Source organism: Sus scrofa, chromosome 14 (genome assembly GCF_054392235.1).
Source record: "Sus scrofa isolate SSC_HxYL_T2T_F1_AM1 chromosome 14, Sscrofa_HxYL_maternal_Yorkshire_Landrace_v2.0, whole genome shotgun sequence".
In the NCBI taxonomy this organism is placed as follows: Eukaryota; Metazoa; Chordata; class Mammalia; order Artiodactyla; family Suidae; genus Sus; species Sus scrofa.
In genome coordinates, this window is record NC_139396.1 from 124,640,082 (window position 1) to 124,659,222 (window position 19,141).

The window sequence follows — 19,141 nt, forward strand, 5'->3', positions numbered from 1 at the left end:
TCTCTCTGGAGCCATAAAACCAGGAGAAGCTGCTGCCCACAAAGACCAGGACTGGGGGCAACTGGCTGAATGTCCTGACAAACATCAGCTGAAACCTAACTACCCTCATCCCTCTGTGCTTTAAAAAGGTGGGCAATTCCCTTAGGGCTCAGCTCCAACATGGTGGGAGAGATCTGGAGATGGGTTTGTGGAGATGGGTTTGGTTCTCAGCAGGCTTTCAGCTGCAGGGGTCCCTGGGCAGGAGGGGAGCGGAGGCACAGTCTGTAAGTAACAAGGTCTGGTTGGAGCCGCCATCACCGACACCAACTTGTCATACTGTCTGAAATTTCTATCAACGCTCTCTCAGGTTCAGATATCCAAGGAATGCCTTTGATCCAAGGAATTCTTTGCCCCAGTGAAAGAATGTACCTTGTAAGAAGGAGACATGGGTTCTGAATAATGGGTTAGTGTATTTGATTTATAGGCTGACCATCAAAAGATGCAAAGATGAGAGAATAGGACACAGGACAAATAGTTTTTAATGAGGAGACTATAGAAAAGTACACATTGTAGGGCAACAGCAGTTAGGACAATGTATTAGGGTTCTTTTTGTCTTTTTAGGGCCACAGGTGCAGTATGGAAGTTCCCAGGCTAGGGGTCGACTCAGAGCTATGGTAGCCAACCTATGCCACAGCAATGGCAATGCCATATCCAAGCCATACCTGCGAGCTAAACCACAGCTTAATGGCAATGCTCAATCCTTAACCCACTGAGAGAGGCCAAGGATTAAACCCACATTCTCATGGATACTAGTCAGGTTCATTACCACTAAGCCATGAAGGAAACTCCCTGTATTAGGGTTCTTCAGAGAAAAAGAACCAATGTTCTTTTATATATATTATACATAGGTTATTAATATACATACATTATATACATATATATCTTTACATACATACTAACCAATATCCTATTGATACATATATGTGTGCATATATAGATATCTGTATCTATACATACATACATAGAGATGGAAGGTTTTATAAACACACACAAACACACACATGTATATAAAGAGATTTATTATAAGGAATTGCTCATGTGATTATGGAGATTAAAAAGTCCTACGATCTGCAAGCTGGAGACCCAGAAGAGCCAGTGATGCAGTTCAGTCCAAGTCCAAAGGCCTGAAAACCTTGGGTTGATGGTCTCAGTCCAAGGGCAGGAAAAGAATGATGTTTCAGCTCAATCAGAAGGGCAGAAAGTGAATTCTCCCACTCTCCATCTTTCATTCTATTTAGACCCTCAATGGTTTGGATGAAGCCCACCCACCCTGGGGAGGGCAATCTGTTTTACTCAACCTATGGCTTCAAATCTCATCCAGAAACACCTTCACAGACACACGCAGAAATAATGTTTAGCCAAATATATAGACACCTCATAATCCAGTCAAACTGATACATAAAATGAACCATCACAGGTGGGCTGCAATAGAAATGCATAACCAAGAGAAAGCACTGAGATACTTGGTATCTGGAAATTCAGAAATCCAAGAATAGGATTAGGAAGCAGGAATAACAACCTTTGTTTCCTTCACAATTATCTGGGATTTAACCTTCAACAATTCCCTTAGGGTATTCAGTGTAAGAAGAAGTCTTTGGAGAACCAAGAGCGGGTTCACTCTGGGCTCAGATGCATATTTCCAGACCCACAAAAAGTCAGTAACCATTGAGTTGCATTTTGTGATGTAAAGAAAAGTATACACCAGCTAGAGAGTTCAGATTTACTACTCACAAGTTAATGTTCTTGGGCTCCATAAACCTTAGTCCCTCACCCCAAAAACGGAGATAACAGCCTTTTAGGGCTGTTTTGAGGATTAGCAGAATAACTGGTGAGTAAGAAACACTCAATGAATGTGAGTTGTATTAATTACTGCCAACACACACACACATACACACATGCACAGCGGCGAAAGTGCAGACCTTGGCCAAGGTCAACATCTCATTCTCAATAGCTAATATTCAACACATATTTAACAAAGATCAATTCTTTCTTTTGTTGACAAACATTTTTTTGTCTTTTTGTTTTGTTTTGTGGATACTAGGACTGCACCTGTGGAATATGGATCTTTCCAGGCTAGGGGTCAAATCAAAGTCAAAAGCCTATGCCACAGCCACAGCAATGTCAGATCCGAGCCACATCTGCAACCTACACCACAGCTCATGGCAATGCCAGATCCTTAACCCACTGAGCGAGGACAGGGATGGAACCTGTGTTCTCATGGTTACTAGTGAGATTCATTTCCACTGAGCCATGATGGGAACTCTGACAAACATTCTCTGATTCATGACAGCAGGTAACTTCTCCGCACTTCTGCTACCCCAGGTGTAGTCCACAGAGGTGAGCTGTTCCTCACCCTCCATATATCACACTCATCACACATGCCATGGAAGAACCTTGCACACTCAAGTGTCCTGCCATGTCCTGGTTATGCCACAGTCAGTTCCTAACTGAGAAATCACTGGGTTTTCCATGATGGAGTAACTGCACACTTTCAGTGGACAATGGTCAGTTCTTGTGTTACTTTTCTTTTTTCTTCATGCTTTCTTTGTTCTGACCATATTAACTAAAATGGAATTTTATGTCTACTGCACATAATAATAAAAAAATTGACTTACATTGTGTAGTTTTTTTTCCATTTCACTTTTCCTATAATTCATTTGTATATTTTTCAAGTGCATGGCTGTGTCACAGATTAAAGAACATTCCTTCGCCAGAGTCAGTCTGCAAAGCGCTGCTCTATACTGCATCTTGTAAACAAATTCAGACAAAACACAGTTCTCATTTAGCATGTTCTCACTTGCTAACCAGTAGAGAGTTCTACTAGCTCATCCATGAGATTCTTTAGGTCTGTAATTCTCTGTGTATACAGTTATATCTCATTTTTGTACAGGTGGATTATTTGCTTTGTGAATTAGCCATGACAAATGTTTATATTTACAGCTGACTTTCTGCTGCCTTGCAAAGCTCTGCACCATCTCTCCCACTGTGAGACTGTCTGTGTTTCAGGAATAAAGAGCATTTTAATAATAGCCCAATCAAAATGTAATTAAGAAAGGTAATTTGGCAACAAAAATATTACATAATGCACATCAAAGATAAACTCTAGATAGTTCTTGCCATCTGCTATTTTGAATTACCACTTCTATCTTCCACTGAGTTTTAAATATTTATATCAGTATATTGAAGTATGCATATCTTTCTAAACTTACTGGTATGTGCCTTATCATAATAGACATCACATTTTGTTATGATCATTTGTGTACGTTCAGCTCCTTGGCTCGACTTTGAGCTTCACAAGAATGGAATTCATTTCTGTCTTACTCACCACTGGGTTCTAATGTTTAGATAGGTTCTGACATATTAATAAATATGTGTTTGATTGAATGAGGAAATGGATGAAAGAATGAATTTCTTAGAGGAAGAAACATGGATTAGTCTTTCATTTCTTTAGAGTCTCTTGAATATTTCTAATCCATTACTTTCCATTTGTTCCATAATCTCTGAGCACAAATTATATAGCCTGAATAGAAGCTAAGATTTCATGTGTCTGTCCAGAGAGCCACAGTTACAAGATGTCTTCATTCCTTAATTCAGCTTTTGTTTAAGTGTCAAATGCCCAACATAACCATTTTCTGTGAAACTACTTCTCACAATTATCAACCTCTTTCACTTTCTGTTTTGGACTAGCTATTGTAAATTGTGCCTTTACCTTTTTATTGATGATCATATCACATCTCTGTTGCTAGCACTGCATAAGCAGGGTTTGGAGTTAAAAAAAAAAAAATAGCCAGCAGGAGCTTAAAAACCAAAGTGTTTAAAGTTAAGAAATTACTTTTCTTCTCCAGAGAAGGTGTAGACAAAGCAAGCTGAAGGAGAGAGCCAATTAAATAAACTTCTGTCTCTGCACAGGAGGTCCCCTGAGTTGGTTCTCAAGGGCCACATGTTTCACATGTAATGCTAACAAGGCCTTCCTTTTCTTGATGCATGCTGCTTAGAGTAAGTAAGGAATGACATCACAATATGCCTTACTGTCCTGTGCTTTCAAAATGCACTGACCTGCTGAAAGTTTCCAAATGGCTTCTTTGTCTGCTGTTAGGGACCATCTGGCTAGCTGTCGATAAAACAAGTTTCAACATATGGGCCATAACACATACATAGCTCTGCTTCACTAGTGCAGAAAATTAAGAAAAAGTCGCTCTCTTGATATGAGAAACTCATGCAAAGGAAGCGTCACCGGAGTTTCTGTTGTGGCTCCGCAAGTTAAGAACCCAACATGGTGTCTGGGAGGATGTGGGTTTGATCCCTGGCCTTGTTCAGTGGGTTAAGAATCCAGTGTTGCCACAAGCTGCAGCATAGATAGCAGATGCGGCTTGGATCTGCCTTTGCGGTCGCTGTGGAGTAGACCAACAGCTGTAGCTCCAATTCAACCCCTAAAAAGAAGCAGCACCATGTAGCAGAGGCCCTGCCCCAAACTGCACACAGGAGAGCTTATTCCAGGTCCTTCCCACTCACTCACTGCCCTTGTCATTTGATCACACCAAGTCTCCTGGATTTCCACACCTGAAAATTAAAAACTGTGCCAAGTCGACTCTGGCTTTCCTTTTTTTTTTTTTTCCTTCCTTCCTATTAATAAATATTTATCAATGCTTCATAGTTCTCAGCATATAGATCTTTCACCTTCTTCATCAAGTTTATTTCTAGGTATTATATTGTTTTTGAAGTGTTTTGTAATGGGATTTTTTATTACTTTCTGTTTGATATTTCATTGTTAGTGCAAAGAAATGCAACAGATTTCTGTATATTAATCTTGTACTCTGCTACCTTGCTGAATTCTAATATTTCTAATAGTTTTTGTGTAGAGTGTTTAGAGTTTTCTGTATCATGTCATCTGCACAGAATGACAATTTTACCTCTTCTCTTCCAATCTGGATACCTTTAATTTCCTTTCTAATTTAGATACCTTTTATTTATTTTTCTTGTTTGATTGCTGCCACTAGTTCTTCCAGGACAACACTGTAAAGAAGTAGTGAGAGGGAAAGGCTTTCAGCTTTTCATCATTAAATATTATGTTGACTGTGAGTTTGACATAAACAGTCGTTTTTATTCTGTTGAGAGCAATTCCCTCTTTACCCACTTTGGTGAGAGTTTTTATCAGGAATGTAGTTTGAATTTTGTCAAATGATTTTTCTGCATCTATTGAGATGATCATGTAGATTTTGTCTTTTCTTTTGTTAATATAGTGTATTGATTTACATATGTTGAACCATCCTTGTGACCCTGGAATGAATCCAACTTGATCATGGTGTATGATCCTTTTTATGTGTTGCTGGATTCAGTTTGCCAAAATTTTGTTGAGGATTTTTACGTCTGTTTTCATCAAAGATATTGGCCTGCAATTTTCCTTTTTTGTAATGTCTGTCTGGATTTGGTATCAGGGTGATGGTGGCTTCATAGAATGACTTTGGAAGTGTTCCCCCCACTTTAATCTTTGGGAATGGTTTGAGAAGGATGAGTATGAGTTTTTTCATTGAAAAGAGAAATCTTGGCGTTCCCATAGTAATCATGAGGTTGCGTGTTCAATCCCGGGCCTCGCTCAGTAAGTTAAGGATCCGGCATTGCTGTGAGCTGTGGTGTAGGTTGCAGACGTGGCTCAGATCTGGCATTGCTGTGGCTCTGCCATAGGCCAGCGGCAACAGTTCTGATTAGACCCCTAGCCTGGGAACCTCCATATGCTGCGGGTGCAGCCCTAAAAGGACAAAAGACAAAAGACAAAAAAAAAAAAAAAAAGAGAAATCTTGATAAAGGAAATTAAAGATGATTCAATGAAATGTAAAGATATCCCATTCTCTTGAATTGAAGAATCAATATGTTAAAATGCCCATTCTCACCAAAGCAATCTATGGATTTAACGTGATCCCTATCAAATTAACCATGACATTTTTCACAGAACTAGAATAAGTAATCCTAAAATTTATTTGGAACCACAAAAGACCCAGATTTTCCAAAGCAATCCTGAGGGGGAAAAAACAAGGCAGGAGGCATAACCCTCCCAGACTTCAGACAATACTACAAAGCTACAGTAATCAAAACAGTGTGGTACTGGCACACAAACACACACACACACACACACACACACAAACACACACACAGATCAATGGAACAGAATAGAGAGCCCAGAAATAAACACAGATGAACCTAGAGATTATCATACCAAGTGAAGTAAGGCAGATAAAGAAAGACATCACTTATACATGGAATCTAAAAAATAATACAAATGAAACTATTTGTAAAACATAAACAAACTCACAAGCATAGAAAACAAACTTATGATTACCAAAGGGGAAGGGAGGAGGAAAAGGGATAAATTGGAATATGGGATCAACAGATAAAAATTACCGTATATAAAATAGATAAAGAACAAGGATTTACTTTATGAAACAGAATAATAGTCAATATCTTATAAAAACCTACAATGGAAAATAATCTGGAAAATATATATATATATATAAATAACTGAATCACTTCGCTGTACATCCGAAACTAACAAGATATTGTAAATCAACTATACTTCAATTAAAAAAGAAATATATATTATTTGCCTACTATATGTGTTCCAAGCATGGTGCTATGTGATGAACATATTGGTGAAAAAAACAGACATGGCTCACGCCTTTGAAGAATTACTAAACAATGATGAAGACACACAGTAAATAAATGACAACAGGAAGAAAATTCCAGACAGAGGGAGAAAGCATATGTGAAGGTTCTCAGATGGAAGGGGAATGAACTGTTTACAAAGAAATGAAGGATTTTTAAATGTTTATATCCATAAAATGACAATCAAAATGCTGAAAGTAAAATTTCCATCATCTACAGATGCAATTAAGACATTATTATATTTGTATAAACTATTTGAAAATTTTCCTGAATTTTCTATTTATTTATTTAGCTTATGCCTGTAATCAGTGAATCTAATAAAACTGCATGAAAATATGATCATCAAAAACATATACAGGCATATCAAGCACATGACACCATAGTAAAATGCTTTAAGAAATTTTCTTTTTGTCTTTTTTTTTTTTTTTTTTTTTTTGTTAGGGCTGCACCTGTAGCATATGGAAGTTCCCAGGCTAGGGGTCTAATCAGAGCTGTTGCTGCCAGCCTATGCCAGATCCGAGCTGCATCTGCGACCTACATCACAGCTCACAGCAACACCAGATCCTTAACCCACTGAGTGAGGCCAGAGATCGAACCCCAACCTCATGGTTCTTAGTCAGATTCATTTCCACTGGGCTAAGATGGGAACTCCTGCTTTAAGAATTTATGGAGGTTCCGCTGTGGCTCAGTAGGTTAAGAACCCAACATAGTGCCCATGAGGATACAGGTTTGATCCCTGGCCTTGCTCAGTGGGTTAAGGATTCAGCATTGCTGCAAGCTGCTGTGTACGTCGCAGATGCGGCTCAGATCTGGTACTGCTATGGCTGTGGCATAGGCTGGCAGCTACAGCTCCAATTCAACCCCTACCCCAGGAACTCCCATATGCCACAGGTGTGGCTGTAAAAATAAATAAATAAAAGAAAATTATGAAACAGTTTCCAGAAAACCTAGGAACTCTATGAGTGCCTCCTGTTGATCCTGTTGAGTATTTACAGAATAAAACTAAACACTAAGGCAACCATCCTTAAGGTATCTCTTACAAGTTACTTCCCAAGATCATTTCCCAATATTCAGCCTTACCAGGAGATAGCTGATACCCTAGAGTGAGAAGAGAGATTAATTATAATAGTCATTCTTGCTGAATAGTCATAAAATACAGGTAAGACATTTATTTCAGTGATTTTCCCAGTTCTTAGTTTCAACCAAAGCTGTACCTTTGGCATGAGTTATATCATAGGTGAAACAGTATAATTTGTTTGATATTTTTTCTCATTTTCTCTCAATTTCTACCTTTTCCTTGCCTTTGGCTGCCATACATGGGAAGCACAGCGTCCAGCGTCCAGGCCCTGGAGTCAGAATGAAGCAGAGTTCAATGATCAGGTGTTCAAGTCAGGCGGGATAAAGAGCCAACTTGAATAACTAAGTTCCTGATGAAAAAAATTAAACACATATGAAAACCCGAATCAATCCAATTAATCATAATGCCCCATCTTATTTTATTATTATTATTATTTTGCTTTTTAGGGCCACACCCGTGGCATATGGAGGTTCCCAGGCTAGGGGTCGAATCGGAGCTACAGCTGCTGGCCTATACCACAGACACAGCAACGTGGGATCCAAGCCGCATCTGCAAACTACACCAAAGCTCACGGCAATGCCAGATCCTTAACCCACTGAGCGAAGCCAGGGATGGAACCTGCAACCTCATGGTTCCTAGTTGGATTCGTTTCCACTGCACCACAACAGGAACTCCCGCCCCATCTCATATTACAGGAAAGAAACATGTCACTCCCTAAAAAGCACTATAGCCCTTACCTTACTGTATGGTGACAAGCTGAGCAGTGTCTGCCTTCTCTATTTGATGGCAAATTCCTTAAAAGTAAGGACTTGCTTTCCCCATCCTGGTTCCCTCGAAGTCCATAGTACTAAATGTAGCAGGAGTCAAATAAATTCTCATTAATCAAATCAAAGGAGGCATGGTCATTATTTTTTTTAAACAGTTACAAAATGAATGAATTCTCACAGCAAATATGTAAAGTTTGCTCTTCTACGCAGAGTGAGGACATTCATAACATGAGACCTTCAATTAAAAATCATTACTTAAGTTGCTTTATTACAGCTACAAATAAACTTTATTTGATGTAATGTAATAAAACATTTTCCAATTTAACAACATTTATCTGACCAGAATTAATCATTTAAATTATGAATATAAGTATATACAGTCACTTTAGCAAATCTGCGGTTCGGGAATTTGTACAAGCTTTGTCGGAAAGGATAGGGCCCACCCCTCCGCTCAGAAAGGCAGACCCTTCCCTGTGGAAGCAATGTCAGTGAAAGGTGGAAGAAATCCATAATCCATGTTGGAATTCCACATTATCCTGTGAGAGAACAGTTACATATTTTGTAGGAAAATAATATTCTCTTTCAGTCCTCTTGTATCAAACGAAGGTTTGCATTCATTCTCTCCCCTTAGAGGTCCTCTTCTCTGAGCTACTCTCTTTCTGTCTCCTTAGCTCAAACATATCACATAGCATCCTTTAAAAAAAAAAAAATACTATCTACAAAGGGACCTTTTTCTGTGTCCTTACCAGCCCTTAATGTTTACCACTTTGGGGAGGGGGGAGGGAGAAGAACAGAAGTGTCCAGGCACACATTTGACTGAAGATACAGAATACACAAAAACAAACCCTCTTGAAGGAATAGGATGGTGTTCTGGAGCATTCCCAACACTGGCCCAGGGACCTCTGATGCACACAACTCAGGTTAATGCAGTGCTGCTCAACGAGAATCAACGTGTGAATGTCCCATCTCTAGGAGCATCACAGCCTTTCACGGAATCCCCATCATTTCCATACTTCCTCCCCCAAAACTCGCAGTGAGGGACCAGCCCATGACCCCACTACAATGGGCTGTAAACAACAGTCAAATGTCCTGCGCCAACAATCACGTGCATGTACAGTGCGCTGAGGTAGCCCTCGTTCTTCATCCAGGGAGAATGCCTCACAGGAGGAATTGCCCTCCCCTCCCAGGATCCCCCAGAAGAAGAGGGAGTGCGAGGAAAAGCTTTCATTCAGGTTTCTATGACTCTCTCCATCCTGAGATCCATTCCTGAGTTAATATCGTAACAAGAAGGGAGGTAACAGAAAGTACGTTGGTGGGCGTGTCTCAGGGACCCTGCCAAAGAGCCAAACTGTTGGACAGAAGCTTTGAACAGACACTGCTCTGGGAGATCATTGGTGTTAGCAGATGATGGGGTTCTGTTTTCTAACGTGGACATGCAATGTATTCATCACGATGCTCACTGCAGTTTGCTGGGGAAAACACCCTTCCGTCCAGCAACAAAATTCACCTGTCTCAGGAGTGGTTCCTGATTATTCCCCACAAGGCCTGGACTCGGAAGCATGGGGCGTGTGCATGGGGACTTTCTTCACTTGCACAGACTTGGACAGAAGCAAAGCACCAGAAACTGTTTCCTCTCTGGAACCCAGTTCTGCGTGTCTGCTTACCGCCCAGCTGATAGGGCTACGTTTTAGACTGAGAACTATTTTCATGTGTGCCCAATAGCACTGATCCATGGGGAAATAAAGGAGAGGCCACCATCTCCCTCACAACAGACTGTACAGCAGATAGACTTTGCTGGTCACGTTTCAGCTATCCCAAAAAAGGACAGAAGCCGCAGTCCATTCTGCAGTCTCAGCAAATGGTTTCATTCTGTTTCCACCTCGGTCTTGCCTTGTTTATTTCATCTCCATTATTCCACTTTTGATCATGAATCATGACTTTTTTTCCTACAGTAGTCAGACTTTTGTCTATAAAGAGAGAAAGACAGAGACAGAGAAAGAGAGAGAGAGAGAGAGAGAGGAGGCAAGAAAATGATTTAGCAGAACCGTAAATTTGAGTTTTCATTTTGTTGTGGGTGGATTTAATTTTTACAACATTCAGTAACTGCAATTATTTGTGGTTTCTAAGGGGTTATGAGCATCTAAGGGAAAGAAAAAGTGCTATGGCTCTTTTCATAAATTTCATAACTTCTACAAGTTGCCAAAGCCGTAATATATTTGCAAATCAGCTCCAAATAACCCATTTAGAAATTCACTTTTATAACACAGCTGTGGCCCCAAATGGCTCTACTCTCAATAATCCTTGTAAAATACTACTGCACCCGCGGTACTTAAAAAGCATAAGGATGACTGCAATGAGAAGTCTCCCCTTGAGACCTAGGAGGATGCCTTTGCAGTAGCCATGTGTGCAGAACCCTGAGACCCATCTTCCTCACTCCCTTCCTCCCAGATTCACAGCAGGGGCATGAATCATGGACAAGTCTTGGCCACCAGCTGAGGAAAAGTCCCCTCCTCCATGGTGGGGAGCCACAGGCCCTCTCCACACACACTCCCCTAACTCTGGACCTCCCCAGGACACCCGTGTGCCTGAGAGCCAGGTCTAAGAGGTTCCAGGGCCTCAACCTCTGCATCCCATTGAAAACGCCCCTTTCCCTTGGCTGTCAAGACTCAAGGATGGATTTTCCTGGTGACAGGATCCCTTTCTCCATGACATCATCTCTCGCTTTATTCCTCACCTCACACAATGGTGCCTGAGAAGCATGGTGCTCAGGCTCAGACCGGTGCCTCCAGGCTGCTGGGTACCCAGGAGCAGGCACTAGAAATAGGCTGTGTCCCCTCGAGTGGGGCTCCACACTTATTCTTAGCCTGGGCCTCTGCCTCGTCTCCCCACGGGGGAAAGACTGCACTTCCTCTGTCACTCACATCAGCTCATGAACTTTACTGAATCCCTCCAGGCTCAGGCACCATCTCTGAAGTCACCCTTTCCTCACCTGCTAGGCAACCTCCAAACATCCATATATCCTTGGCCTCTTTCCTAGTCTCAACACCCTTCTGGGGCGGGCCCTCCTGACAGGAGACCACACTTTGACATCAGTCTCCTACCCATTTCCCTTCTCCTATTGTGAACCTCTATTTCTACCGAAGACCTTGTCTCACTCTGACCCAAAGGCTTCATCGCTCCACCCCACCCACTCTGCCCATCTGCCCTCCAAGCTCATCCCAATCTACACAGCTTCCAGGTCCTACTGAAGACATGCCCCAGGTTCTTTATCTACCTCCAGCCATGTCTGTGAACCTCTGTCCACACTGCGCCCTCTGCCTTGAGTAGCCCCAAACCTACCTCTAACCCTTCCATCCCTTAATCCTACTCTTTATTCAAGAACCAACCCAAACATCACCTCCTTCATGATTTCCAGCTGCGGTATTTTCTTCCTAAGACATCTATCTGAGGCTTATTTTCCTTGTAGATATGTCTGTACTACCTGATTTCCTTGCATGCTATGTATATTTATTTTCTACCAAGAAAACACAAAAACATGAGAAAAACCAAGATTAGTTTAATCACCTGCCTTTCCTACTTTAAAGAGACATTGCAAAGTTAATATATAGGCAATTAATGGAGTTCCCATTGTGACTCAGTGGGCTATAAACCTGATTAGTATCCATGAGGATGCAGGTTCGATCTCTGGTTTTGTTCAGTGGGTTAAGGATCTGGCATTGCCATGAGCTGTGGTGTAGGTTTTAGATGCAGCTAGGATCCTGAATTGCTATGGCTGTGGTGTAAGCTGGCTGCTGCTGCTCCAATTCAACCCTTAACCTGGGAACTTCCATATGCCGCAGGTGCGGCCCTGAAAAAAAAAGTTTAAAAAATGTAGGCAACTACAAAGCATGAAGCAAATGAGCTATTATTAGTACTAGTTGGTGATTTGATTAAAAAAAAAAAGTGCTGAATTTCAGCTTATTAATGATGAGGAAAATACTACTCTGGGGAAAGAAAATCTATGAAATAGCCAAATTTGAGGCTGTTTCTTTAAGACAAAATCCCACCACAGATACCAACGATTTCAGGGGCCATAATGCTTCTTCCAAATTTCCACTGGGACCCATTTTATCTTATCTTTTTAATCACTGGTTTCCACAAAGAAAAAGGTAGAATCATCCTGAACCCCAAAGCTTCAGTACAAACCAAGGAGTGGCACACTGACAGAATTCATGGCAGGAGCCCAAGGTTGCTCCATTAAAAGTCACCATTGTAACTGACAGGGATTAGAAGAAGTTCTCTGAGGAGAAGGGAGAGGGGAAGGCAGAGCTACTTCAAAACAATTTCAGTAATTGCAGTTTGCCACTAATGCATTTTTCAAGTTCTGAATTAATATTTATTTGAGGTCTAGGGCCACAGGCCAGTGCTGAGAGGGCTCTGGGGGGGACTGTAAATAAAACTCAACCCCAAACTGTAAAAAAAAAAAAAAAATTCAGGAAATTCTTTTCTATGGGAGTATTTTATAAACTGCTGTTCAATTCTGTTCACAATAGTGGTGTTGAAGAACAAACATGACACTTAAAAGCCACTTATGATGATTCAAAGCAAATCCATAAATAATGTCATCAAATTAAAAAAAAAAAAACCTGCTCCTATAATACTTTCATATTTAGTTTTATATTACCAGTATTTGAATGCTCTTGAAGAGGTGCCAAAGATTATAATTTAGAGGAGTTCCCGTCGTGGCGCAGTGGTTAACGAATCCGACTAGGAACCATGAGGTTGTGGGTTCGATCCCTGCTCTTGCTCAGTGGGTTAACAATCCGGCGTTGCCGAGTGCTGTGGTGTAGGTCACACATGCAGCTTGGATCCCGAGATGCTGTGGCTCTGGCGTAGGCCGGCAGCTACAGATCTGATTCAACCCCTAGCCTGGGAACCTCCATATGCCGCGAGAGCGGCCCAAGAAATGGCAAAAAAAAAAGACAAAAAAAAAAAAAGATTATAATTTAGAGTAGTAAATTATAATACCAGTGAAGTCTTCATAGAGTCTTTTCCCTCTCTTTACTCCCTACCCTAGGAAGACTCCTGAGTGTCTGCCAGACTCCTGAGCCTCTTGTTATGCTGATCAAGAAAATGGGGAAACATTGGGAAGGAGCAATACATAATCTAATAGACTGTTTGCACAAGGAAGGAGGAAAACTACTGCATATGAGGGGGAAAAAAAAAAGAACCAAGAAGGTGGAGTTAGGGGCAAAAGTAAAAGAGACTAGGGCCCAAGCTGCCAGAGGGGTAGAAAAGGGCTAGAGAGACTAGAGGGAGCAGCTCCAAGTCTTTACGTTGGACAAAGAAGCTAGGTGTTAGAAAGATTGGGCAGGGGCGGCGCAAAGGGTTCTAAGAAGGTTTGCTGTGAGCTATGGACTGGATGCCACATACTTTTTCCAGAGCCTCTCGCAGAGTTATGATTGCTTTGGGGCTATCCAACTGGTGTTTACTTGAATGCAATTTGCAGGGTATGGACCACTTAGTAAAAATTTATCAGTCTTTTACTAGACACCACTAGTATGTCTACAGCTACCCCAACCCACGGTGAGCTTCCAGAGGGAAGGACGGTCACTTCTTTGTCTTTCCATCCCTGCCATGCCTAACACCATGGCTTGTACACAAAAGGCTCTCCAGTGTTTCTGGAGAACACAAGCCAATGAAGAGACGCCTTCCTTCCAGCCTCTACCTTCTAATTCATTCCACATGATGCCACTAAATAAGTCTTTGTGGCTTTGGTGATTTCATTCTCCTACTGTGTACTTCTGCCCACGTTAGGTTTTCTCAACCTCAGCACTATTTGGGGGTGGGTAATTCTTTGCTGTGGGGGCTGCCTATGTCCTGCACGATGTTTAGTAGCATCCTCACCCTCTACCCACTAGACGCCAAGGTCTTCCCTTTCCCCAGCTGTGACAACCAAAAATGTCTTCAGACATTGTCCAATGGCTCCTAGGGGCAAAATAAACCCTGGTTGAGAATTACCCGTCTACACTAAAATCCCCAATTCCGGGAGCTGAAATGGAAGATCTTTCATAATTTAATCCCATTCAACCTTTCCATTTTGATCTCTGAATCTGCCTTAAAACAATGCATATCTCCAGACAGCCTGGCCTTTGCATGAGGTCCCACAATGGTGCCTCTGTATAAAATCTCTCCTTCATGTGGAATGCCAATCCTACTCTCCTTTAGTCATAAATGCTTTGAACTTCATAGACATACTCAAGCCCACATCCTTCAGGGAGTCTTCCCTGATATGGTTAGAGAAAATGCTGTCACTTTCCTTGGAATCCTATAGTTTTCCCTGTCTCCACTTTTCCTTTGCTCTCAACATGAAAAGAATGAATGAGCATGTGTGTGTGTTTGCGTACAGTCTTCAATAGAAATACGTGTACTAAGGCAGGAGAGACAGCATGTGTTTTCTGGATCCTTCTCAATGCACAACATAGTTATAAACAATAATTTAAAAGGAACTCTTCCCACATTGGAACTGAGAAGAAAGCTGCCTGTATAGAATTTTTTTTTTTTTAGGGCCACACCTGAGACATATGGACGTTCCCAGGCTAGGGATCAAATCTGAATTGCAGCTGATGGCCTATGCCACAGCCACAGCAATGCCAGATCTGAGCTGCATCTGCCACCTACATTGCAGCTTGTAGCAATGCTGGATCCTTAACTCACTAAGCCGAGCCAAGGATCAAACCCATATCCTCACATATACTAGTTGGGTTCTTAACCAGCTGAGCCACAATGGCAACTCCTAGAATTTTTAACTAGCAGCTATTCTAACTTTTTAATTATAAATTTCTTAAATTTAATGAATATTTAGGCCAATCATCCCAAATGATAACATTCTGTAAGTATAAATAAAAATCAATAATCATAAATTCAAACAGAGATGCAATGATGAAATAGTCATTTTCTGAGGCCAGGGAACAGCAAACTATGACCTGTGGGCCAAATTCAGCCAGCCACCTGTTTTTGCAAATAAAGTTTTATTGGTACACCACCATACTTCTTTGGTTCCTAGTGTCTAGGACTGCTTTCGCACAACAAAGGCAGACATAAGTAGTTTCAGTGGAGACTGTATAGCTAGCAAAGCCTAAAATATTTACTATCTGGTCCTTCATAGTGAAAGTTTGCTGACCCCTGTGTTATATTAACAGGAAAATAACACCCAAGACTCCACACTAGCTAAAGACACAGAGGCAAGTATCCTTGGATGTTATGCTAGCTGATTTACTTTTATTAAAGACAGAGTGCATGGTAGTTAAAAGTATCTGAACATAGATTTCCTGGGCTCAAATTTAGCTCCCTATATATATGACTTTGAAAAAATTATCTGACCTCCCCAACAGAATGGAGATGAAGGAAACCAACCTCTCATACAGTATTAAGGATGAAGTGACATAATTCACTAGAGTACTCAGCATAGGACCTGAGAGTGAATCATCAATAAATGTGAGTGACAATTATGTTAAACTGGAAAAGCTGTTGTGTGACATCTGAAAAATTAGCACTTTATGAACTACCTGAATCATGTGTGAATTATTAGCTAAAATAATTAATAAGATTATTCTCAAGTTCTTTGGGTAGGAGGCAAAAAAAAAAATCACAGTGGTATTTTCTATTTCTAGTTCAGGGCCTCAATGGTTCTTTCCTAGTTTCTACACTGACTGCTTAACTGGACCCCTGCCACCTGTCTTTCTATGTTACCTGCCTTTTTCACTGTTGCCAGAGAAACTTTCTTCAAACACATATCTCACCAAGAACTATGCCTAGATACCTACAATGGAGCACGACAATGGGAGAAAAAATTATGTATACATCTATGTGTAACTGGGTCCCCATGCTGTACAGTGGGGGGAAAAAAAAGTGTGTTGGGGAAATAACAATTAAAAAAAAAAATCTCTCAGAAGGTTACTCCTAGGAACTGAGACCAACATGCTTTCCTGTTTCCATGCTAAACAACTCTGGGCCTAAGCAAAATAACCCAGTACTTGTTCTAGGAAGTACTTTGCTTCCAAAAGATAAGACTGCACACCAACTAATCTAGCTTACTTATCAAGACTAATAGTTTGCTCATTAATACCGGCTTCCAAGTCCTCATTTAGCTGTACTCACCAATCCAAAGCTATTATGTCATGAACTCTGCCCAGTTACCTACCTTAATATGACCCAGCTCAAGCCCTAAAACTCCGTCAATATCCTTTGCTTATTTTCTCCATCTGAGAAACTACCAAGAGTCTGTCAAGGAAGTGTCCTCCAAAGCTGCAGTAAGTCTAATTAACTTACTTCTATTAATAGGTTTTTCTAAATGTCTTCTTAGACAGCTGATGGCTCAAATCCCCAGCTTAAAACATTCAATGGCTCTTTACTGCTGCAGACTGAAATCATCTGACATCAGTGTTGCATGATGGTTAAGAGCATATACACTGGGGTGATTCAAACCATATTTAGCATTTAGGGGCTAGTGATCTTAGGTAAGTTACTCTAGGTCCCCAAGCCTCAGTTATTCTTATGAAAACTGAGGATGCCAGAAGAACCTACTCTATAGGCAGAATGCTATACACCATGATAGTATGTAGTAGGTATTTAATAATTGCTAGAAGTGATTACTTTTGTTATCTATTGTGTGTCAGCACTCGATTCTGAAGACAGAAATTTGACAAAGACATAGTTTCCTCCCTGATATTTAACCTGCTGACCGACACGGGGACTTCTTCCAACACTGGCCCTTTGTGATCCTTTTTCAGATCCCAACATCTTACTGCAACTGCTTCCCAGAAAGTCACTAATGCTTCCTAGACACACTCAACAACTCTAAAAACTCATAACTCCTAAAGATGATGGCTAGCACTTTCTGAAAACTCTACAGCTTTCAAGATTTTGTGCCATCCTGGCATCTTCCTAGACTAAAACACTGCCCTTTGCCCCAGGCTGCTTCCTGCCCATGCGAATCTGCTTCCTTTCTCAAAAGAAGAATTAATTGGTGAAGGATGAGGCCATCAAAAAAAAAAAAAAAGTTTTACTGGATATAAGAGTAATGGCAACTAAAATGAAAGTGTTACAAGAATTGGAGCTATAAGGACTTAATTTGGGTGTTATTTATGGAGAAAGGATGCAAAATCCTGACCTTCCTTGTCACCAGTGACATCGATCACAATGCATAAGTAAATCAGTCTTCTCTTCCAATCCAGCTAAATGCCCATCTTTGGCTTTCAGAATTCTACTGGGTGGAAGACTAGAGTCTACAGTATTCTGAATTCAAATCTGTAGACACGGTTAGTAGAAAATAAGCTTGCTACTGATTCAGGAAGCTTTCTGTGAGCAGCTTCAAAAAGAAGTTCCATGAAAGGGTTGGGGGGGATAGAAGGAAAATAGTGATAAATGACCTTACAGCACAAGCTCAGGTCTCTCGGGCCTCTCAGCAAGCTTCAGGGCCTCGTGCATGCCTGCAGCCGAGAGCTTCCGGTTGATATTCCGGTACTGGCACTGGAGCAGGCTGCGGTAGGTGGTCCTCAGGTCCCGGTTGAAGAAGGCATATATAAAGGGGTTAATGAGAGAGTTTGCATAGCCCAGCCACAGAAATGTCCTCTCCACCCACAGCGGGATGCAGCTGCACGCAGTGCCACAGATGAAGGGTCTGGCCGTCGAGAGGAGGAAAAACGGCAGCCAGCACACGGTGAAGGCCCCGACAATGATCCCCAAGGTGGTGGCTGCTTTCTGTTCCCTCTTAAAGATGGAGATGTTTTTCCTCTCGTGTTTGAGGAGTCTCGAAAGGTTCGCACACTCCTCCACCTCCTTCTGGAGCTTCACCATGCCATTCAGTGAAATGACGCTGTCGGGCTCCTCCGGGCGAGGGAAGCCTGGGAACTTGTGTTTGGCGGCGCTCTTCCTGGCGGCCTTGTAAATCTGGTAGTACATGAAAAGCATGACGGACATGGGGATGTAGAACGCCACTGCCGTGGAGTAGATCGTGTAGCCAAAATCCTGGCTGATCAAGCACACCTTGTCGTCATTTACGTTCTGCGCCCAGCCGAAGAGCGGCGGCAAAGTGATGGAGGCGGAGAGAAGCCAGACAGAGAGGATCATCTTAGCCATGCACTTGCCATTCTGCCTGACGGGGTACGTCAGCGGCCTCGTGATCCCAAGGTACCTGGGAGAGAAAGGGACAGAGAACACGTGACCGCCATAAGCACACCCAATCAGCTGAGAAGTCCCACCAGCCGGGGGCTGGGCTATATACCTAGTAGCTCCCTTCCTCTCCAGCCGTTCTAGCTAGGCATCATCTTCCCGTTTCGCAAAACGGCGGACTAAGGCTCGGAGAGGTTACCTATTTTATTCCGGGTCACACAGTCAGCCAAAGGCACTGCCAGCGTTCAGCCTGAGAGCCCTCTCTGCCTGTAATGCCAGTCCCTGCTCTCTTCATACCTTGTAGCTTCTCACAGTCCACCGCAGTCAAGGAGCTGAAGAGTTCGTATATACCCATCCCCCACTACCACCACTATCACTGAAATCAGCCAGGAACAAGATGTCAGGCCTGATGTGGGATGCTGTGACACATCCTCAGTTGTACCAAGGC

General features: G+C 41.8%; 2 protein-coding genes across 7 annotated transcripts in view; one reads left to right on the forward strand and one right to left on the reverse strand.

Annotated features, from left to right (window-relative positions):
- The window catches only part of RPP30 (ribonuclease P/MRP subunit p30), a 345,838-nt gene that overhangs the window by 184,139 nt on the left and 142,558 nt on the right, over window positions 1-19,141 (forward strand). The gene's annotated exons all lie outside the window — the stretch shown is intronic.
- HTR7 (5-hydroxytryptamine receptor 7) overlaps window positions 7,097-19,141 on the reverse strand; it is a 106,666-nt gene continuing 94,621 nt past the window's right edge. For 2 of the 6 annotated variants that reach the window (XM_005671276.4, XM_084993140.1), the window contains 2 exons: window positions 17,952-18,715; window positions 8,806-10,508 (listed from right to left, as the gene is read on the reverse strand). In XM_005671276.4, the coding sequence (XP_005671333.1) occupies window positions 17,953-18,715 (763 nt within the window). In that variant the 3' untranslated portion in view covers window positions 8,806-10,508; window position 17,952. 6 annotated transcript variants of the gene reach the window in all.